This window comes from Pararge aegeria, chromosome 19 (genome assembly GCF_905163445.1).
Source record: "Pararge aegeria chromosome 19, ilParAegt1.1, whole genome shotgun sequence".
NCBI classification, from domain to species: domain Eukaryota; kingdom Metazoa; phylum Arthropoda; class Insecta; order Lepidoptera; family Nymphalidae; genus Pararge; species Pararge aegeria.
In genome coordinates this window covers 13048529-13071822 of record NC_053198.1, presented here as the reverse complement: position 1 = coordinate 13071822, position 23294 = coordinate 13048529, and the positions used below count along the sequence as shown (strand labels likewise).

At 36.0% G+C, this 23294-nt stretch overlaps 1 protein-coding gene across 1 annotated transcript in view; it reads left to right on the top strand.

Moving 5' to 3' along the window:
- LOC120632183 overlaps positions 1 to 20732 on the top strand; it is an 80090-nt gene extending 59358 nt beyond the window's left edge. The window contains exons 36-62 of the mRNA XM_039901990.1: positions 626 to 839; positions 1158 to 1253; positions 1482 to 1708; positions 1859 to 2078; positions 2662 to 2751; positions 3289 to 3359; positions 3544 to 3763; positions 4074 to 4166; positions 4253 to 4482; positions 4938 to 5151; positions 5637 to 5732; positions 6437 to 6663; positions 7551 to 7767; positions 8410 to 8505; positions 8934 to 9163; positions 9519 to 9732; positions 10195 to 10290; positions 11601 to 11836; positions 12857 to 13070; positions 13633 to 13728; positions 14916 to 15142; positions 15273 to 15480; positions 16499 to 16579; positions 17311 to 17537; positions 18234 to 18456; positions 19178 to 19285; positions 20521 to 20732. Of these exons, the coding sequence (XP_039757924.1) occupies positions 626 to 839; positions 1158 to 1253; positions 1482 to 1708; positions 1859 to 2078; positions 2662 to 2751; positions 3289 to 3359; positions 3544 to 3763; positions 4074 to 4166; positions 4253 to 4482; positions 4938 to 5151; positions 5637 to 5732; positions 6437 to 6663; positions 7551 to 7767; positions 8410 to 8505; positions 8934 to 9163; positions 9519 to 9732; positions 10195 to 10290; positions 11601 to 11836; positions 12857 to 13070; positions 13633 to 13728; positions 14916 to 15142; positions 15273 to 15480; positions 16499 to 16579; positions 17311 to 17537; positions 18234 to 18456; positions 19178 to 19285; positions 20521 to 20732 (4683 nt within the window). The remainder of the gene's footprint in view (positions 1 to 625; positions 840 to 1157; positions 1254 to 1481; positions 1709 to 1858; positions 2079 to 2661; positions 2752 to 3288; positions 3360 to 3543; positions 3764 to 4073; positions 4167 to 4252; positions 4483 to 4937; positions 5152 to 5636; positions 5733 to 6436; positions 6664 to 7550; positions 7768 to 8409; positions 8506 to 8933; positions 9164 to 9518; positions 9733 to 10194; positions 10291 to 11600; positions 11837 to 12856; positions 13071 to 13632; positions 13729 to 14915; positions 15143 to 15272; positions 15481 to 16498; positions 16580 to 17310; positions 17538 to 18233; positions 18457 to 19177; positions 19286 to 20520) is intronic.
- The last annotated feature ends 2562 nt before the right edge of the window (positions 20733 to 23294 follow it).

Sequence of the window (23294 nt, the reverse complement as noted above, 5' to 3'; positions counted from 1 at the left end):
TGTTTCAAAATCGGGGGATTTTTTCCTTCTGAGATCTTCCGCTGCGTTCGCTGCGTAAACGATTATAGTTTCGATAAAATCATTATGACATAGTTGTTCCCTTTAACAGATCTAAAAAAGCCCACAAAAGCATATCTTTTAAGGTTGATTTTTTAATTGGCCATCTGCCTAATCCATCCATTACTACTATTCAAAAGAAGTATAACACCTAGATAAGTGACCCTTGCTTACATCGTTCGGAAATTTTTTATAATTAAACTTTTAGCAATAATTAATTAATGCATGAGAGAAATCGTTTCTTTCGCACCCTGCTGCGACCCCTTATATCTGTCCTAATACTATTTTTATGTTTTGTACGCAAGATTTCACAGGACCTCATATATATTGTACATCATATATTACGAAAACGTAGACCAATCTGACAATGCTTTTTTCTTACCCGACCTAGCTCCGAGGTAACCTGTATTGACGGACAGTGCGAAGTATATTATCAAAATTAAGCTTAATATTTCCGCAAAGTAACGCCTGCTTCTATCCAATAGTGCGAAATATTCCAATCGTACAAAATTTCAACGATCAAAAACGCTTTACTACAATATTAACGCAATTGTTTACTGTTTCACAGTATCTTGGGCGCTGGCGTATGATTGAGACATATCCATCTGACTTCCAAAGTCTAATAAGTGGTTGTAACGAAGCTAATTACGCGCTTGGACCTAACAGCGTCGTTGATGTTTATAACACTGAAGTAATTAACCAAAGACTTGAAACTATTAATGGTACTGCGGTGATAGACGGAACTGACGGGAGTGGAAAACTTCTTGTCAATTTCCCTGGTGGTATGTTATTATTTTCCAATAGTTTAAATAGTGATCGACCTAACTGTGAATCAGTACTGCCTCATCAACATCAATAGTCTATAACAGTCTACTCCTGGACTAAAAGCCTCTCCCAACAAGGGAGGGTTTTACCATGATAACAGGAGACCAGAAGCAGCAGTTGATAATGGGCAGAAGGGTTGGTGATCGCAGAAGAATGTAGTAGCAGCACAGATTATATATTCTTAATCGCCTCGCATGACACTCTCGGGAAAAGGAGAGCTAGTGATAACTGCATTTTGTTCTGAATATTATATTTTTAGTTTCCTTTATTTTCAGCTCCTACTCCATCGGAATATTGGATTTTGGATACAGACTACGACTCCTATGCCTTGGTATATAGCTGCCTAAACATAAATAACCAACAGCGAAGAGGTAAAATTATTTCATATTTATGTATTTTTCTTTCAACTATCCACTTAACTACTAGCCTCTAATGCTAAGGCCTCCTCTAAAAGATCACTGTCACGGTCAATTAATAGGGTCACTTTTACACCCTTCTTCTTCTCCCTTCGCATCTTTGTGTTTTGTAAGATACTTTATAGGGCATCTCTATAATAAATGTTTTGTTTAAAAACATATTAAACGAGATATTTTTTTTAGTGTGGTCTTGGAAGCTTAGTAGAACAACAGAACTTACGTCTGCAGCTACAGCCAAAATAGACGCAATTGTTGATTCCATTAACGTCCTAAACAAACGTTTCTACATGAAAATTGACCATTCTGACAGCAGCTGCTTTTATTATCCCACTCCTGATGGCAATCCTGTGGAATTCAGGGGGCAGTGCGATCAAAACTTACCTGTGGTTACTAATTTCAATGCAGTAGAAGTAAGTAGATGTAGTCTTGCATTAACAGGCAAGAAGTGAATCTGTTTGATGTTGTTTTTCTGTAACGTGTACTAAAGTATTATATACATCATTATATTATTTTTTTTGTGTTCAACAGGATGATGTTTAAAGTTAAATTTATGTTTACAGTACCAGGGTTTGTGGCATAACATAGAATCATATCCCACACAAAACGCCCGTGGCACTTGCGGTAACGCTCGCTATACACTACGCGATGGTGTCGTAGAAGTCTTTAACACACAAGTAATAGATCAAAAACTTGACACAATCAGTGGTACAGCGTCATTGGTAGCAACGACTGATGGATCTGCTAAGCTAATCGTAAGATTCCCAGCTGGACCATCATTTAGTAAGTACCATATAAGTGTTAAAAATACTTGTTTCTTTTACTAATCTTTACTAATCTTTAATATCTGAAATATTGATCCATCCACTCTCGCGATGTGCATTTCGCAAAATTTTTGCCCTAGAAACTTGAGTCAGCGGAATATCTGAGGTAAACATTAAAATTTAAAAAAAATTATACAAAAATCTTGATTTAAAAAAATATATTTAAAAGTAAGCTAAAAATTTAAAAAGAACTAAATTCTTATTCAAAAATATTATAAAAATTTATAAAAGGACAAAAGTCTTATAATTTTATTTGGATTATCAGCTTCATCGGTGTTCTCATATTAAAATATGTGTTCACTCCAAAATCAGAGAATCGTCAGGTCATGTTGACTTCCCAACGTACAATTGCAAAAATTCTATCACTAGATCTTTTGCGTATTTCTTGATTATTAAGATTAAATTTATTTAATATCATTGTCTATATCTCATAATCTATCTGCGTTTTATCATAGAACATTTACTTATTCATTTCTTTATCTATCTATCAAATATTTAAAATCACGATATCTGAATTCATGATATTTATGTTTCGTTTATAGCTGAAGCACCATACTGGGTCCTGGATACGGATTACAGAACATATTCGCTTGTATATACATGTATCAATATCAGCACGGAGCGAAGACGAGGTAAATACCATAAATTTTAAATATCACCTTAAGCCAGATGTACGTTTTTAAATGTTTTAGTATATTATTCTTATGTCGTAATAATTATTCTTTTTTAATGGTAGAATTACATTCAGTAATGGATATACTATCAAAAATTCACAGTACTCGAGGTTTTACGATAACTCTTAACACCTAATAGACATCATTAAATCCCGCCAATTCCTCTTGAAGTTGCGTAGACTAAAGCTGCAAGCTATTAATTTATTTTTTACCTAGCAACAGGACATTAATAGGCCGACGATGATAGTTATGATTAAATAAATAAGGAGGCAAGTGTTGAGGGCATCCATCGTACCCTGGTAATCGCATTATTTAAGCATATTGATAATGTTTTAGTGTCATCATGGAAGCTCAGTAGAACAAAACAATTAACCGCCGCTGCCGCAACAGCTATAGACAGAGTTGTAAGGACTGTGCCTGTCCTCGATGACCAATATTATGTCAAATCTGACCAAAGTGACGAAAAGTGCTTCTACTATCCTGAACCTCAACCAGGTGTTCCTGTCGTATTCCGTGGACAGTGCGACAACAGTATTCAGGCTGTGGCTAACTTCAACATGACTGCAGTAAGTTAATGCAATGTATTTGGCACGTTGGTTGTACCTACACCTCAACGCATGCAACTTTCGGCTTTTAAGTGTTATTGTACTGAAATACTTAAATAGGTGTGGTCAAAGCTTGTGTATTCCCGCGTGTGTATTCTGATCAGGCCAATTTTGAATAATAATTCTCTTCTACTCGTATCCACAGTTCCAAGGAAAATGGCATGAAGTTGAAGCCTATCCTAAAGAACAACAAACTGGACAATGTATTAACCATGAGTATACTTTGGGATCAGGCAATGCATTGGATCTTGTATCCTCTAGCATTTCCGAACAAATTCGTGACTTCACCAATAGCCGTGTGACATTTGCATCTGCTCAAGAAACTAGCGGAAGATTGACCATTACACTTAACACTGGAGGATCAAGTAAGTCTAATTGAGACTAAAAGAATAATTGTGGCTTGTCTCGTATGAAGCAGTCACTTTTAAGGCTCTGCTATGTTATGAGGCCTCCTGTGGATTTAAGTGTAAAATTCTCAATCTAGATTAATGCAAAATCTTAATCTAGATTAACGCAGTCTACTCGACTGATATATCACTTTTTGGAACTTTGAAAGTGTGAGAAGTATTTAAAGAACTAAGATTTGAAATGAAAATCCAGCTTCTGAGATCTGCGCCACCTTTAATATTTTATTATGTTATTTAAACTGAAGTGTAATTTAATTTATTTTTTCAGCCACTACAATTCCATTCTGGGTTCTTAGCACTGATTATGAAGACCATGCATTAGCTTACAGCTGTGTTGATCTGGATCAAAACTCAAGAGCAGGTAAAGAATATGAGCCTTAAAATTTTTACTTATTCTACAATGAACATAATATTAATGCGGGTTTGTTTTAAACTTTATTTGTACAGTTTACAGTTGGAAATTGAGCAGAACGCAAAAACTTTCGTCAGCGGCTGTTATTGCTATGGAAAATAAAATAAAAGAGATTAATGTTTTGGATAATAAGTATTATGAAAACATTGACCAGTCTGACAAAGCTTGTTTCTACTTACCTGATCTTATGCCTGGTGAACCTGCAGAGTTTGTTGGGCAATGTGACGAAAACTTAGCAGTTGTACAGAACTTTAACGCACAAGCGGTAAGTGAAATTAATTTATTTGAAATTTTTATCATATTAGTATTTTTTATTAGGCTACATTACAGCTATGGTATCCATAATGGTCATATTATAGTAATTTTTCGGAAAATAACAATTAAAGCCACAAAACTATCATTAATTCTAACAATCAATAGTGTCAAAGAAGTAACCAAAATGCGTTACAGAAAAATGATCGCGTTATTGTATTATGCCTTAGTTACAGTCTTAACTGATCACTCTTAGATTAATGATTAAATTTATTTGGATTAATTCTAAACTTGCTATAATTCCATCTAAATCAGATTTAGATGAAATTATATCAAGTTTAGAATGTATCCAAAACACGCTCAATTTATTTAATTTATTTAATAGCTTAAAATCCTTTGCTCCCAGTCATCCCTCTCGATGGCCACTTATATACATGAACTACTTTATAGTTTTTATGTCCATTTCAGTACGAGGGTCGCTGGCGTATGATAGAAACCTACCCATCAGATTTCCAAAGCTTGCAAGCTGGTTGTCTCGAAGCTACGTACACACTGACACCTGGTGGCATAGTTCAGGTTTATAACACTGAGGTTGTGAATCAACGACTCGATACTATTAACGGTACCGCAGTTTTGGCTTCAACAGATGGCAGTGCCAAACTTCTTGTTAATTTCCCCGGCAGTAAGTCATTCACTTTTTGTTTTTTTTTTTCTTTGCTACGTCAATTTTAATTTTAATTAAAAAGACATATTATTCAAAATTATAAAAACCTTGACTTTCAATAAACCGTACATTATTCAACAAGTCAAGCCCATTAATTTGATACCCACATTGAGGGCGTTATGAAAAATCCAGCAGCCATCTTGGACCGAACACTTTCGACGAATTCACTATTCAAACAAATCCAAAATTGATTCATCCGTTCGGGAAATACGTTGCCACATACAGACACAAATACACACGCACACGCCGACGAGTCATACTTAAAAGACCCCGTCGTTTTGCATCGTGGGTTAAAAATAAATAGCTGAAATATATAGAAAACGGACGGACATAATATATGAAAAGAAAGGTAGATTACACTGGCGGGAAACACAGAGCCTGTCTCAAGTGTATGAACTTCGAATAACGGTACAGACAAATTAATATATATTTTTTACTATCAGGTCCAGAACCGGCTACTTACTGGGTACTCGATACAGATTACACTTCGTACGCTCTCGTGTACAGTTGTCGTAATATCGGCAATCAGCGTCGCAGAGGTAAATAATATTGTAGTTTTTCGCATATTTCAACGTTCAAACTTTCATCTCTCTCTTTGACGGCCGCGTGGCGCAGTGGGCAGCGACACTGCTTTCTGAGTCCAAGGCCGTGGGTTCGATTCCCACAACTGGAGAGTGTTTGTGTGATGAACATGAATGTTTTTCAGTGTCTGGGTGTTTATCTGTGTATTATAAGTATTTATGTGTGTTATATTCATAAAAAAATATTCATCAGCTATCTCAGTACCTATAACTCAAGCTATGCTTACTTTGGGGCTAGATGGCGATGTGTGTATTGTCGTAGTATATTTATTTATTTATATCTCTCTTGCTGTGTTGCCCGAATACTTTTGTTATAAATCTCTTATTATGAACAACCAGTTTTTCACTGTTCACAATAATACAAATATGTTTCCTGATTCTTACATGTAGTAGTAGCAGCAGTAGTAGAGCTTTTCGTGTCAGAGCCCGTCAGGGAAATTACTACCACTTTATTTCGGCTTCAAACAGCATTGTTTCTAGCAATGCTATGTTGCGATAAGAAGGGCATGGATGGCAACTTGCCGGTGCAATTACAGAAACATAAGACTTAAAACCTTCATGATGATGATGAAGACGATTACGATGATGATGATGATGATGATAATGATGATGATGATGATGATGATGATATGATGATATATTTAATAGAGATCAACTTTCAGTATGGACATGGAAACTCAGCCGTACCAGAGAGCTGACTGAAAATGCAAAAACCAAAATCAACCAGACAGTCAACGCTGTGGACGTACTAAACGAAAAGTTCTACATAAGCATAGAGCATTCCGACGCCTCGTGCTTCTATTACCCGATTCCTGATGGCAACCCTGTGGTGTTCAGAGGCCAGTGCGATCAGAGCATTCCAGTGGTCATGGACTTTAATGCTGCAGCGGTAACTATTCTAAATATCAATAATAAATAATTTTTTGAAGTAAATCTCCTTTAGAATGGTTGAGATTTGATACTCGATGAAACGAATATGCGTCACGCTACATAAACAAACACGTGTAGGATTAAGTCGGCGATAGAATGAGATAGAATGCGTTACAAATTTTGCTTTTGTTACCATTGAAACTGAATAATAATTATATGGAATTTTTATATTTATCAGTATTGTTGAATTTGTGTAGTCTGGTTTATGTATTAGTATGTAGCTATTCGTATGTATGCTTTAAGCAGTGTACCCCACCTTTTCGTTTTTCTTTTTAGTTTTCGTAATCCTAAGGTTACCTGGCAGAAATTCAAAAAAATTTTGTTATTCTGAATTTTGTGGTGTACAAATAAGGAGGCAGATAAGATTTTAAATAATCTTCAAGCTTAGAAAAAAATTATAAAACCTTACATTTATTCTAACACACCAAATACTGTATATCTATCTCAATTTCTAGCAGGCGTGTTCTCTGAAGTTTCACTTCTGCCGTGTGTCAATTGCACAGGATTTTTCTTACTGGCCAGCAGTAAAAAAAAGGTCGAAGCGTCCTGGTTTTTTAAGCTTTTCGTAAATCCAAGGCATGGTAGGAAAAATGGTTATTTCAATATTACAAACAGACACTCACACACATAATACATTATATCGTTGGTATATCAAATATCGTGAAAAGAACTTCCATAAGCACCTGCACGTAATAAAGAGCACACACGTGTTTGCTGTGTTCTGCGCTATAATATCTCCCGTGCAGTTGGAAAATCTGTCTGCAGATTGGCCACTGTGGCGAAAATCGATCTGGGAAACTGTTTCAATTCATTGGGACTTTAACTAAGTGTATCCACGGTTTTCAGTACATGGGAACATGGTACGATGTCGAAGGGTACCCAGTTCAATTCCAAGATGGCACCTGCCCAAGTGCTACTTATTCTCTGACGTCGACTGGCGTGGATGTTTATAACACCCAAGTTGTCGACTCTTGGCTAGACATTATTCGAGGATCTGCTGTGTTGGCCACTAGCGATGGATCGGCTAAATTGACGGTGACATTCCCTATCGCTGGAACTAATTGTAAGTATACCTTATAAATTGACATAAATCCTGTAAGCGGTAGAAGAATATAAGCAATTCAATCAGATTATTTTTTTCACTACGAGTTAGCCTTCCACTGCCATCTCACCTGGTGATAAGGAATAATGCAGTCTAAGATATCATCGGGCTCATCTGTTAGGGGGTATGGCGTTTGTCGACATCGAGGTGGTGCGAGAACCTCTGCTCGGCGTTTAAGACTGAATAAGCTTTAACCTTTCGTCGCTATTAAACAATGCGTTGTGTATGAAGTACTGCACTAGGCGACTTTTTGTAAAATATAGTGAAGCTGGCAGCTGTTACAATATCGTGCACTTTACCAAATCGGCAAGCTGTAGATTTAGTGAAATGGAATTCAGTAACAGTTAATGTTCAGGGTCCTATCAATGACTAAACGCCTCGCCCAACAGGAGGGTTTGGACATTATCACCACGCTCGGAAGACGGTTAGTGATCGCTGCACATGGTAGTAGTAGCACAGGAGTCGCTGTTACCCTATCTCCGTTCTAATCCCTCAGTTATCTCATATGACACTCGCGAGAAGGGGAGGGTTTGTGACAACTGTATTCTGATCTGCCATTACCACACGGTATTAGAAGGCTAATATCTATTAATTTTCTTTCAGTAACTACCTCCACACCTTACTGGGTCCTAGGCACTGATTATAGCAACTACGCTCTGGTCTACACTTGCATTAACATCGACTCGGAACGACATAGAGGTGAGATACTTTTTTCAATGGGGATTCACATTGACTTAGAAAATAATAGTCTCGTCTCGCCTCAAATTAAGAATGCATTAAAACAATTCTGCATAAAACTCATATTTCTGAAAGCGATCACAATCTCAGATTAAAAGAAAAAAATACTCTCCCACGATTCTCTTTAATTATTTGTCTTCCCAGATGAAGAAATAGATTCGTCGGGAAATTAAGATAACATTAGCTTGTGATTGCGGTGATGGAATAAGATGACGTGTAAAAAGAACGCAAACAAAGACATTTGAACACACTGCGTTAGGTGCATCATAAATGCGGCATCAAGAAGAAATATATTAATAAACCAACTGCTAATTTCGATTTAAAGTTAAACGTAATTAATGTTTTCTAAGTAATCTATCATATTTTTTAACTACTTCAATAATTCACAGTTGCCAGCTGGAAGCTAAGCAGAGCTAAAACACTCAATGCAGGATCGAAAACAGAAATTGATAATTTAATCAGCACCGTTCCAGTCCTTAGACAAGATTATTACGTCCTCAGAGGGCACACTGAAGAGAATTGCTTCCATTACCCAAATAACGAGGGAGGTCCTGTTATACAGAAAGGACAATGTGAATTAAGTGGAATAAATGTCACAGAAAAGTTTAACATCACCGCGGTAAGTTTCAAAAAGGGTATAATTAATAACTGCTAACATCAAATATATACAAGCGATCGGACTATAGATGGATGGACTTCTAGGTGAGAATGGAAGTTTCTATTGTTCAATAAGGGCGTGTATGTAATTGACATTACAGTTTACACATTGTTGAGTAGGAAAAAACAACACTTTTTATTCACACAACATTGTGATATTGGTTGCTTGGTCAAACCTCTTTCAAAAGCCTAGTGCATTTTGCAACCATTCAAATTTGCAACCATAAATTGTATCATCTCGGCCAGATGCCGACGCCTTGCTTACAGCTCAGCAGTTTTTTATCCAGATTTATACGTGATTCGCATCCTTTATTCAGTTTACAGGGTCTTGGTACGAAATCTCGCGCTTCCCTTCAGAAATCCAAGATGGCGAATGTGTCTCCAGTGAATTTAGTATCGACAATCAGAAGATACAAATGCGTAAAAGCATCGTATCCAATGAGGAAAAGACAACTTCGACTGGACCGGCTACGCTGTCTCCTGATGGAAGAGGAATTATGACAGTCACGCTTACTGATCCTGTTGCTGGAGGTAACATCAATAAAGTATCTAAATTAACATTTAGACGAAGATTTTATGTTTTTTAAGTGTTAGTTAAGTTGTTATGTCAAGTTTTACAAATAACTCCTCATTTACAAGTTTTTAATTTGAGAAAGAATTCAGCACTGAACTATTTTTAGGATTGATGCAGGCCGCTCAGTTCTTATGTCTTACAAGGAAACGATTTCTAAAGACTGTTCAACTGTAAAATTATGTTGAAAAAGAGCAATCTGCTGAGTTTCTATCTTCTCAGTAGAAACTGCCTGCCGAACAGCGTAGCGTCGAGACAAACAGACTTACTACACGTTTTAAAGTGGCTTATAAACTAGTCCTAGTTGAAATAAATGAATTTTAAATTTTAAATTTTGAATTTTAGGTTTTTTTTTTAATTACAGTATTTATAAAACATAAAGCATAATTTTTCTACTTGTTCAAAAACAGTTTTTCTTGCAGGAATCTTCGAAATGACCTTCCATGTGTTGGACGTTGTGTACGACGATTTCGCATTATTGTACGGCTGCCAAAACATCGACGGGACAAACAAACAAAGTAAGTATGAAAACATTAGATAAAATGCTTTTGCCTTTGTTCAATTTTACTGTTCTTGTTCTCTTAATGTTGTTATGCAATTATTTAATTGGAATCGTTACAAAATTATTAAGTTTAAATGCAACGACATTTTATGTATGATAGCCTATGATCTTCATGTTCGAAAAAGTAAGTTTTACAACAGGGGTTTTTAATTAGGGTTTTAGTAGGCACCAGTGGACTGTGGAACAAACCTTGTAATATAGATGTCTTGTTCCACTTGTGCTTTTTATGTTTTGCAATATTTTATGCTGGATATATTTATATATTTTATACTTGGGTCCAGTACTTAATTATAAACTGTTATATATAATTAAAAGCTTCTTTGCAATACCTTTAAAGCAATTATGCTCTGGAACAATCTGCCTGCTGAAATCCGTGGAAGTAGTTCCCTTCCGATATTTAAGAGTCGTCTGAAGGACTACTACCTCTCTTTGAGTGATGAAATATGAAGTAGATTCCTACATTCTTTTTTTTTTTTTTTACTGTGTGTTAAAATCTACTCATATATATTATGTTTGTTATATATTTATATATATTATGTATATTTTCTATTTATATATTACGTATATTTATTTAAATTATATATGTATTTGCATCTTTACATTTTGGTATTTATGTATATCTATCAACATTCTCGGCACTATCCCGTTCTCTTGCTGTAAGTCCTATCTACAAAGGATGCCTGTAAGAGATTGTTTGCAGCAATAAGGCCGCCTTTGCATGTCTACATTGTGTACTGTATACTCCGTACTGTTTCTTTTCCTGTATGTTATACGTGCAATAAAGTGTTTCTTCTTCTTCTTCTTCTTTGCTCTTAAAATTAAAAATCTTTATTAGTGAAACACAGTGTAAATGAATCTTAAAAATCTCTAAACTAGAAAAGGCTGTTTCTTAGGGCCTTTGCAAGCATTGAATCAATCGTTGACTTTGTTACTTTTACTACTAACATATTTCTGCAACCAAAGGTTATTTCATATACCTAGTTTTCTTTTTGTATGTGCATTAAAGACTTTCTATTCTATTCTATTCTAAAACTATAATTTGATGAGTAAGTAAGTAAATTTACCGTTATAAAAATGGTTATTTTCCTTTATAGAAAAAGGCTAGGTGAGAATAGCTTGCTGAAAGTACGTACGTATGTGCGTGCGTACTTGCGTGAGTATGTGCGTGCGTGCGTGTGTGTGTTTCTATTTTTATGTGCAAATACTTACTATTTTAATCTTTTTACAAATAAAATCTTATTACAACTTAAAAAAAAATTATTCCAGTCTACAGTTGGAAACTAAGCAGATCACAGGCTGGCTTATCAGAAACTGCAGTTGCGAGAATAACACAAATCGTCAGAGATACACAACCGCTGTTTGAACGTTATTTCGAGAACACAGATCAAACTCCTAATGGTTGTTTCCATTATCCATCATTTGATGATTTACCTCCAACTATCGAACTGGTAGGACATTGTGATACAAGGATTACCGGTAAAGCCAACTTTGACGTTGAAGCTGTAAGTATATTTTGTGTATCAGCGTTAACCCTTCCAAATGTTAGGAAAATCATTGTTATATTGGTAAAAGCTGATGTGGCAAAATAAAATTTTCTTGAGACTCGACTCGACTCTTTCTAGGTCGAATTAATTAAAAAACATTTTCAGTAGTCCAGTGTCCAACTATTTTAACGTACTGTTTACGTTACTGTAACTTTCTGCAACACTAACAAATTAATCCAACAATTTAATCGCTCACCAAAATAAAATTCCTAACTTATTAGGTCGGAAGCTTAAGTTGGTATTTATGCATTTCAACTTAATTACGCATTTATATTTTTTAAAACACTTTTAATAAGTGTAACTAAAGTTATAAAATAAAAAATAAAAAATTTGGTGATAATTTCTGTGCAGTCAGGTATACAAAAAATATAGTTCAATGAGTAAATTTCTGTTATCAAGGCATTTAAATATCTTAACAGTCCCTGTATATAATATATATAGCACTCCACTGCCTAGAACGTGACATAACGTGACGGTTTGCCCATAATCAATCGAATAGAGTAGTAGAGCTTCTTGTGACAGAGCTCGTCCGGGGAAGTGATCGCAGTCAATGGTAGTAGTAGCACAGAGGACGCTGCTGCTCTGGTATATAATATATGGGACTATAAGTGTAACCGAATTACGAAATACTGTTGAAGTATATTTCGTAAGGAATCACCCTGTAGAAATATTAAATCAAAAGCATCATATTTTTTAAGAGTTTACTCATGACAACCCTAATGAAGATAAAAGACCGACACGCGCATAGGACCGACGCTACGCAAAGGTTACCTAATAAAGTGGCAGGAGTCGCTAGATTTTAATTTAGCATGTGATGTTAGGGCTGATTTATTTCAGTAAAAACTAGGAGAACTCAAAAACTATTAGCTTTACGATTTCACAGATTGTCTCAGAGACAGTAAATAATGTACCTCTAAAGCGTCTGAAGTAATTTTTCGGTTTTCATTTACACGTTGCATATACCCATAACTTTTGTAGTATCTCGGGAAATGGAACGAAATTGCCAGCTACCCTCAACCCTTCCAAAACGGAGAGTGTGCTCGGGCACAATACAAACTTGGTAGTGATGGAGTCGACGTGATCAACACCCAAGTTGTCGACAAGCAACTGGACGTACAAATGGCAACCGCAGTGGTCGCTTCGGACGATGGCAGCGGGGTTTTGGAGGTCACCTTCAAGTTCCCTAATGGAGGTTAGTACGTTTGGAAACCCTCAACCTTTCCAGCTATGAAGAAAGTAGACGTAAATTATATTTTTTTCTCACTTGGCTTATAATGTAAAAAAATCTTTTCACTTTTCACATTTTTTTTAGTGTAAAGTATTTAAAAAAAAAATGAATACAATAAAAAGGGATTAAGATTTTTTTTATGTTAGTATGTTTTTATAAGTTTCTTAACAATTTACAAATAAACTTTACACTTAAAAGTAACAAAGAGATAATGTTATCAGATTATTAGACAATTATGAAAAAATGGACTGTACCTAATGAATTTCCCGGCATGGAATCGAACCAGTGACCTCCTCGTGAAAAAACCACAGCGGGCACCATTACGTCGTCAAAATGTCGGCATTGATCGCGACATAAATATTATGATACATATCCGCTCGGCGGTATCTAATTAAGCTGAGCGTAGATGTGAGAATAACGAAGATCTATTGGTTGTTTAAAACATATCTCTTCTCATCTCTTCTTGTTTTCGCATTCGTGGAGACCGGGCTTTATTCGTTACTTACTATAATTTTTTTTTGTACAGTTGTAAACGTCGTAAACTACTACATAATCGAAACTGATTACACAAGCTTTGCTCTGGTCTACAGTTGTCGTAACTTAACTAGCGGTTCAAGACAAGGTAAGTTTATCGCTATTCTTTAACTAATTTAAGGAGTGTTGTGGTAGAAACGTATTTAACGACAATCTACGCCACGTATGTGCAAGGATTGTGTTGTAATAGAGCTATTCTATTGGTAGGTCAAGAATTACCTGAGAATCATGTTGTATAAATAGAATAGTAGTAGATAAATAACTAAAAGTATAAGATTCTTCCAATAAACAGTTGTGATAATAATTTAAACGATTATTTAGATACAATCTGATGCCTATAGACACGTTAAGTATACTTTTATTAATTGTCGTTATGACTATATTTACCTCCAAACATCTCGGTAACGTGTCACTGTGGGTTACATTGTTACATGAAATTTTTTGTTCATCTATGTGCTCTCTACCAAAACCTTCCACTTTCATTGTGCGCTGCGTTTCTAAAAATAGTCAAAATGGCGGCGGGTCGCTATGCCAGCCATACACAAAGGTTTGATTCCCTTTATAAGGTAGTATTGTGGTTTTTCTTTTAAAATCCCCGTGCCTCGGAGAGCACGTGAATCGTCAGTCCCGGTTATACGTGCGGCAATAGTTGTTATAGCCTACTAACCCACAATAGAGCAGCGTGGTGCTTTAAAACCATATAAATAATAAACATATGAGAGAGGAAGCCTGTGACTAGCAGTGGGACGTTAGTAGGCTACAGATAATAACGATGAATGAAATTATTTTATCATCATATCAACCCGTTACCGGCCCGCTACAGGGCACGGGTCTCCTCCCACAACGAGAAGGGGTTAAGTCTTTTATCCCCCACGCTAGCCCAGTGTGGATTGGACTCCACGCACCTTTGAGAATATTATCGAGAACTGTCAGGCATGCAGTTTCCTGACGAAGTTTTCCTTCACCGTTACAGCAAGTGATATTATAATTAATTTAAACGCACATAACTTAAAATGATTTAATTTTGATTTATCAATAAGCGAAACTTGATTGAAACTAAAAATAAACATTCAGTCATCATCTAGAGCCTATAACTATCCACTTCTGGACTAAAAGCCTGTAACAAGGGGATCGCTGTCTATGGTAGTAAGACAGAGGACGCTTGCGCCTTTTCTCTGTTATATTTCCTTAGTCGCCTCGTACGCTACCCGAAGAAAGGAGAGGTGTGGTGATTACTGTATTCTGATCTTCCATAATCACACGGATTTCTTTCAGTCACCAGTTGGAAATTGAGTCGTGGAACAACTCTATCCGATGAAGCACTTCTGATCATTGACGAAGCTATCAATAGCACTCAGGGTCTTAGACAAGATTACTACCAACCCACCAGCCAAACTGAAGAAGCATGCTTTTATATACCGGAAGTCAATAAAAACGAGGCTCCATTGTTTAGAGGACAGTGCGGAAATATTAGCGGTGTACAAGGATTTGATATTCAAAAAGTAAGATAAGTTTTTACCTTTAACTGAAATCTAACAATAGTAAACGGTACTAAGAAATAGACAAGCAGATTGGTTTTATATTTTATCGGCGTTAAAAGTTAGTATATAATTTGTTTGTTGTATTTTTTAGTACCTCGGCTGGTGGCACGAGATTGAAAGCTATCCAACAGACAATAGCAGAGGAAGTTGTGTTAGCTCTGAGTTCGAGCATATTAACGGAGAATATCATGTAGTAGATACGAACATCTTCAACAACATCGCGCAAGTGAACTCCAGTGTAGTCACTGTTACCAATGACGGGAGATTAACGAAGGCCTACAGCAATGGAGAAAGTATCGGTAAGTATTTCTGATTTACTATAACAGGACTTCCCAACCTGGGCGCCGTAGAAAGTACAGAGGTACACCCCGAGGGGGTGACTGTATTTAAGAAAAAATATTTTTTTATACTTTTTGTGCAGTGGTGTCTCGTCTTGTTCAACACTTTGAAAAATTGTGAGAAGCTCACCAAGCTCGGCAATCCCATTGTCGGTGTTTTTTTTTTCTTAATCCTTTGTTAAAAAAAAAATTACGGTTTTATTAGTTTCATAATAGACATGCTTTATTTTTGATGTGAAACATCCATAGGCGGAGGGTAAACCTGATTGTTGGCGTGGCGACACAGACCGTGGCGAAGCATAGCCACGCTATACAATTTAATATATGTACTATATGTAGTTGAGTTGTCGCAATTTCAAATAAATTCTTTTTTTTTTTTTTTTTGATTTTGTTTTTAATAAAAATGTAATAAATAGTATTTTTTTTTTTGGAACACATTTGTAATGCTTTGTCTTTTTAGTACGCTTTATCTTATTGATGTCGTAATCTATACCGTATTTTTTGCATATACTCGTAACTTAAAAAAACAGTTTCAACGTTTCACATCTGCCAGGCGTCCCGTGACGGCTCACATTTTTTTAACTACCTAGGCTAGTGCGCATACGCCTTGACAAGCTTCTTAATGTGTGAGTGCGCCACTGGCTTAAAAAGGTTGGCAACACCCTAAAATCATCCTTGTTGGAGTGTAGAACGTAGTGTAGTAAGAGTCCTACACCTGAGAGAGCATCATTACTGTGTTCCGATTTGAACGGCGTGGTTGCCAGTGTAATTACGGACTCTTCGATGGACGTTTCCCTCGCATACCTCGATGGGTTTCCAATTACCATTTGGTAGGCTATCTGCATAGTCCGTCAATTATAAATATAAAAATAAAGATTTTAAAAACAAGTAAGGTACTGGGGGATCATGATTTACTGTAGGTACTTTGGGTAGGTACTGTGTGTCGATACGTTAGTTTAACCGTGTTATTTTGTTTCAGATATCTGGGTACTGGCAACAGATTACGAAACTTATTCTCTTCTTTACTTTTGTCAGAATGTTGACAGTCAAAATATGCGCGGTAAGTAAACCTTTACTGTCAAATCCAGAATAGCGGGTAGTAAAAACATTTCACGTGTCCCAAATCTGAACTGTGCTTAGTTATATTATGGTACCTAATGAAATCATCTCAGTCCCAGTCAGATATGCTGTCTCTTGCCTTTTACTTTCTTAAGAATCTTATCCAATATACTTTATTTTTTACTAGCTGTTGCCCGCGACTTCGTCTGCGTTTGATTTTGTTTTTTGATGTGGCGTTCAATTTAGTTGCAGTTCTAAATAAATTTTGAGTATTCAGTAACGCTAAGCCTTAAATGAGGGGTTTGCTGCTGTCCGCTGAGGAGTTCTGTTCTCTATCTCCAACCACATTCAGATCCACAAAAAGTTTGGTCATAATTAAACACATAATAAAACTTCCATAGTACAAAAATAATTATTTATATCAGTTATAATTTGTCGGAGTTATGGTGTAAATTCGTCAAAAACTTTCATCCCCTCTCCCAAAGGAGCCGAGCTTAATGTCGGGATAAAAAGTATCCTATATGACTTCTAACACTTCCAAGAATATATATAGTGTACAAAGTTTCATGAGGATCGGTTAAGTAGATTTTGCGTGAAAGCGTAACAAACAAACTTACATTGACATTTATAATATTAGTAGGAATAGGGATAGGGATTAGCTTAAATAATTAATTCTTAGTCGTCCGTTTTCTATCCATCTTGCAGCCTATAATAATTTCGATTCTTCTACAGTATGGAGTGCAAAGCACAGCAAAACTCGTCAGCTAACGCCAGCTGCGCAAGAAGCGATGGCCAATTACATTGTATCCACACGTGCCTTGGAAACTCAGTTCTATCAAGTCGTAGACCAGACTGACAGCGCCTGCTTCCACTATCCCGAGAGATCTGGGAACCAGATCATAATACCTGGACAGTGTGATCTTAATATACCAGTGGTCCAGAAATTTGACGTACCCGAGGTACTTTGTTTCTTTTTTTACACGCTTATTATTTATTTGTAGCCGACTCCTTTGGACTTGATTTTGACTGTTATCATACGGTCTCATTTCGTTCAAACTTTGTAGATATATCGAGGACCAATGACAATACGAATTCGATAACATTAGTATTCCACTTTCTTTTCATTTGAAAAAATAAGTTTTTTGTTAATTTATGCGGAGTATAGCAAATTATGCTTAATTTTCATAAGTATGCAAAGTAAAAAAATTTAACTGAATTGTGTTGATACGGTTTAGAGTATTCTTTTAGTACAAGAAACAAGTAATTACTGTTTCTTGTACTTATTGAAACGGTACCTACTTATTATAAAGACCAGCCTACACCATGGGCAGTTGCGTGCATAGCCCTTTGACCCAGGGTATGCACAACACAAGGTGCTTAGCACTAATAGATGCATGGCGTTTTCATATATTTTTTAATCAGTTTACTTTTAATTACGAAACATTAATGATCCTCTGTAAGACCCTGAGGGTATGCACTGCTTATTTGCATACATGCAATGCACGCTACTGACGATGGGTTACATTAGAACGCATTAGCTCCAAAAAGTCGGCGGTCTCCACGAAAGGAAAGCCGAAGCCTTACCCACTAAGGTCTAGGCTATCACCGCTTTTTATGACAGATATATTGCATTGAAATTTTCTTTTATACCATAGTATTCAGGTACGTGGTACCAAATTGAACGGTACACACAAGTGCACGAAAATGGAACCTGCACAGGCGCTCGGTATACCTTGGACAAAAAGACGGGCATTGTCACTGTATTGAACTGGCAAGTCATCGGTGACGTATTGGATACTGTCGAAGGAACTGCAACTGTGAACTCTACTGATGGCAGCGCCAAACTTATTGTTAAACTGCCGATACGATTTACTGAGGGTAATTTGTTTTTGTTTATGGCATTATTAATTTTAGTAGGATAGCTTTTTATGACGCAGCAGATTGTTGTGTGTGGCTTAACACATATTTATAATTAATAATTTTTATAATTTTAAATAGTGTTTTTACCTACCTACACTTCGAGGATATATCAATTTTTTAAATTTAAAATGAGTATAAAGGGTTTCGGAACCAACAGGATTTAAACCTGCGACTCAATCGCGGCCTGAGCGCTTTGACCACTACGCTATGATTCTCCTTCTGCCGAAGCCGAAATTAGTATATTAATTTATAAGAGTCATATTTTTTTTTCCATTAAATATATTAAATAATATACTACGACAGTACACAAATCGCAATGTAGCCCCAAAGTAAGCGGTAGTTTGTGTTATGGGTACTAAGATGGCTGTTGAATATTTTTATGAATGATATACATAAAAACTTATAATATACATATAAACACCCAGACACTGAAAAACATTCATGTTCATCACACAAACATTTTCCAGTTGTGGGATTCGAATCTACAACCTTGGCTTCAGAAAGCAGGGTCGTTGCCCACTGCGCCAAACGGCCGTCTAAATATATATTTATATAGTTTATAGCGACTGTAGCGCCATCTAGGAAACAGTGTAGTTTCGACATGTATCTATAAATCATCATTATCATCCTATTACCGTATTTCGCGCCTGAAGTATGAATTTTGCTTCTTATTTTCCAGAAGCAGAACCTATTATGGTGTCGACGGAGTTGTACATTCTCACGACAGATTATATAACACACTCTCTCGCCTACAGCTGTGTTAATGTCAACCCATATCGACGAGCTGGTACGTACCTACCTACTGTAAAATAGTTAACTATTTAACAAGGGAGTAATGCAATGCTTTATTATGGGCGCCGGGAGAGATCCACATGGAATCTCTCCCGGCGCCCATAACAAAGCAATGAGGGATTTTTGAGGAACTGCCGAGTGAAGCACGAGATTTACGGACCTGCCCATGCCCTGGACATACCTACCATTCTGATATGAACTCATATCACCTTCGGTTGCCTGGAAGAAATCGCTACGTAACGAAAACACCACAAAATTGTATCCTCTCTTGACTTGCTCTATTGTATTTTTATTTCGAAAATGTGGACTGAAGTGCAAAATAAATGGGCGCCGAGGCGAAGACCTGCAAATACCATTTTTAATATCAACGAATATTTTTCGCTATATAGCATACGAGCACAAAGTTGTAATGTCTTGGTACCTGAATTGTTTTATCGTATTTTTATTTCAGTAAATATCTCTGTGGTGTACAATGAAAGTATATAGGTAAATCATACAGTTTTTTTTAATGCGGCTTTGCCTTGTTGCATAGAGAATATAGTGCTCTCTAACAAGGTGTCAGAGACCTTCTTAATGCGACTTTTGCTCTGAATAGTGCCAGCTCACGATTGTCGTGTTACGGTTTTGCTATTTTTTGACGTGACAACGTCTTATAATTCGATGAAGCCGGCTGCACGCACGAAAAAACATAACGTATGCGGCGTTAGCTCGCTCTGAGGCGTTCCATTCAAGGCTTGAAGTGCAAGCGAGAGCGCGGAATGAGCGACAAAGAGGCACAGTCGGCCTCCGCGTTCGACATCTGTCTCTCTCCTACTTGAGTAAGCGATGCGGCCGCGTGGACAGCTTCTATACAATAATACATTTACATGTTTTCGGCAAGGATGAAGTGCAGTGGAAAGTGAATGTGGTGTCAATTGTTTATAGCAACGATAATATCTATCAAAAAAATAAAATAAAAAATTTCTTTTGAAAAATGCAACCATTCCATCAGTATTTTCTTACGACGTTGTCACGTTCAACTATCGTCAGTAAGCCGACTTTACAGACAACCAATTTTTTTAACTCCCTTTCCCTTTTCAGTAGCCCTGAATGCTCCGACAAATGACGTGAATGACATAAAGTGATTAATATTAAGTGTCAAACGGTCACACACCACAAGTATCAATGCTATATGCGGCTTATGCAAAATGGTAGAGCCTTAATCAAATATTTGTTTTTCTTTTTTTACAGTGGGGGTATGGAAGCTTAGTCGAACCCGTACGTTGACTGAAGAGAGTAAATCCGCTATCGACGAGTACATAGCTACAAGGAAAGAACTCCACCAGCCGTACTTTGATACGGTCGAGCAAAATGACGATTGCGATGAACCCAGTTCCGCGATCTTAGTTAAAAGCAGTATTATTATTATGTTAGTCTGCAGTATTCTACAATTCGTATTATAATTAAATAATTGTTAATTTATTCATATATTTGTAAGGATAAATATTTTTGTTAATATTTATAATGAACTTACAGTTCCACTTTTTTGGTAATTATGAGAGAATCGGGTTACTGAGTTCGTTGGTCTCACAAGTCTGACGAGACGGTCTCACCTTTGTAAAAATGTTTAAATATAGTAGTGTAATTCCTTAACTACAGCCCGTTAAACTTAACTTGACTCTTTCATAAAAAATAAAGACACATTTGGTCCCTAATTTTTGGACCGCAATTCATTATTGAAACATGCAGCACTGAATGCTCCAGTTCTGTCATACAATTTACACGTCAAATTAAGATAAACGGACTATAGCTCCGATCATATCTGACATTTAACTTATTTATTATGAGATTTATAAACTTTGGACTGTTAAACTTCTTCTGTGATTTAATAATTATTTTTAAGTAATTTTAAACTGATAAAACCAATTTAAATAATTATTCTTTTATTTTATTTTTATAAGTTAACAAACATGATTAATTGCCCTCATTCAAGATTTAAAATATCAACCAAGAACAATGGCAATTTCAAGGTCTACCCTAAAATAAAAGTCTCAAGACCTAGACTGTCATTACGTAGGGTAAAACACCCAGTTTAAACTTGTTTGTGGGGTAGCACTGCCAAGTACCAGCTCGAAACATAAGACGCGGTGGGTCCTCGTGCCAGAAGAATTATAATAGGCGACATCTATGAAACAACCGAAATTTTACGTTAACAGCACCAACGTAATGCTGCCTGATTGTAGGTTTTTTACAGGTGAAATTTCGGTTACTTTGCTCAGGAACCCAATAATCTTGTCCCTCCGACGTAAGAGTCTTTATTCTATTTATGTTCAATCAACACACAAAAAACCATTTTATCCTCGTTTCCTTCGTATCTATATAATTATTGTGTTTCCTGCCACGTTTAACTTAAGTACCTGCAAGCGAACAGTAAATAGGCAATTTCTAGAAAAACATGCATGCGTCAACTCAGACCTCATAGACATCTTCTATTTATAAGCGATTAAATTTTATTGATGGATAATAAACTCATTGACATATCGCGAATAGGTTCAAATCGCGTGCGGATAGTATTAAATATTTGTTTTTTAAATACCATTTAAATCAATCGTGGGGCTGCCAGGTATAAGCAGGTGAGTACCTAAATATTATCGATATACCTACTCTCATCAGTTATTTGACCATAAGTTATACAGCAAGGCAAATACTTTACTTTTTGGACACTTTAGGTTATATTCTCTCAACTGCTGTACGATAACATTTCATAAATTTAATGCATAAAACTATTATTTAATACTATCCGTACGCCATTTGACTAGGCGACCTATTCGCGATATTTCAATGCGTTTATTATGTATCAATTATTCCTTATCTACACTTCTACGCTAATATTATAAAGAGGCAAGATTTGTATTTATGTGGCGATTAAAAAAAAAATCGCCATTAGAAAGCTAAATTCGTCCTAATTAAGTAACATAGTCTATATTTATTGCTATAAAAAATAAGGAAACAAATAAAAATCTCAAGTAACGTAACCAAAAGGCGCAGGATGCGCTAAGGAAACTATTGATGATAGAACAAAAGCTTGTTCTGCTATATTAAATAACTATAAAAAAACTTCGCGATGCTATAGGTATGTCTAATAATTGTCACAATAACCACATTTTTCCTTTTAAAAGTTGATAGTAATACCGACCAAAATTAGACCATGTTATTCATACTTCTGTTTGATTCCTTATCCAAATAAATCATATTGTTTTCAAGACTGTTTCAATTCATGTAGATTATATTTAGAATTGTTCAAATCCGCTATTCCAATCAAGAGATATAACGAATTGAATAAGACAGAAATAGAAAAAATAAACGTTGTGCATATTACCTAATTGTTATTCATAACTCTTTATTAATCCTTATTTGTACTTTTTGCGTAATTGTTTCAATTGTATATTACTTTTTAAAATTTTCAAATCGTATAATTCAAAGGATATTGCGAATTTAAAAAGTCCCAGATACAGAAAAAGCGCCGCCTCCGCGCCGCCGTGCCGTGGCTAGGCATTGCAGCGGTGCTAGAGATAATATATAAAGCTGAAGAGTATGTTGTTTGTTTACTTGAACGCGATGATCTATTGAATTACTGGTCCGATTCGAAAAATTCTTAAGGAACATAGCACCAATAAAAAATAGCACGAAAAGTTTCAGCACAAACCTTCTTTCTGCACAATATCACTCAACCAAATGGCTTCAGCAAGAATTGGGCTCCCGAATGCTCATTTATTTTTATATCTGTGTCACAGGCCATGCATATGAGATTTATCCCGAGTGGTGTTTTAACATATTCGCGCGTTCAAATATACAAATATTCAAGTACAAGTACAGATACAATAACCATTGTTTTTTGGTGCAGTGGTATAAATTTTTGTCAAGTTTCATTGCCTACAAAAACTAATTACTAATCGATAAGGCATAGATAAATATTTATTGAAATAACAAACCACAGAGGATACAAACATTATTAAAATATTAAA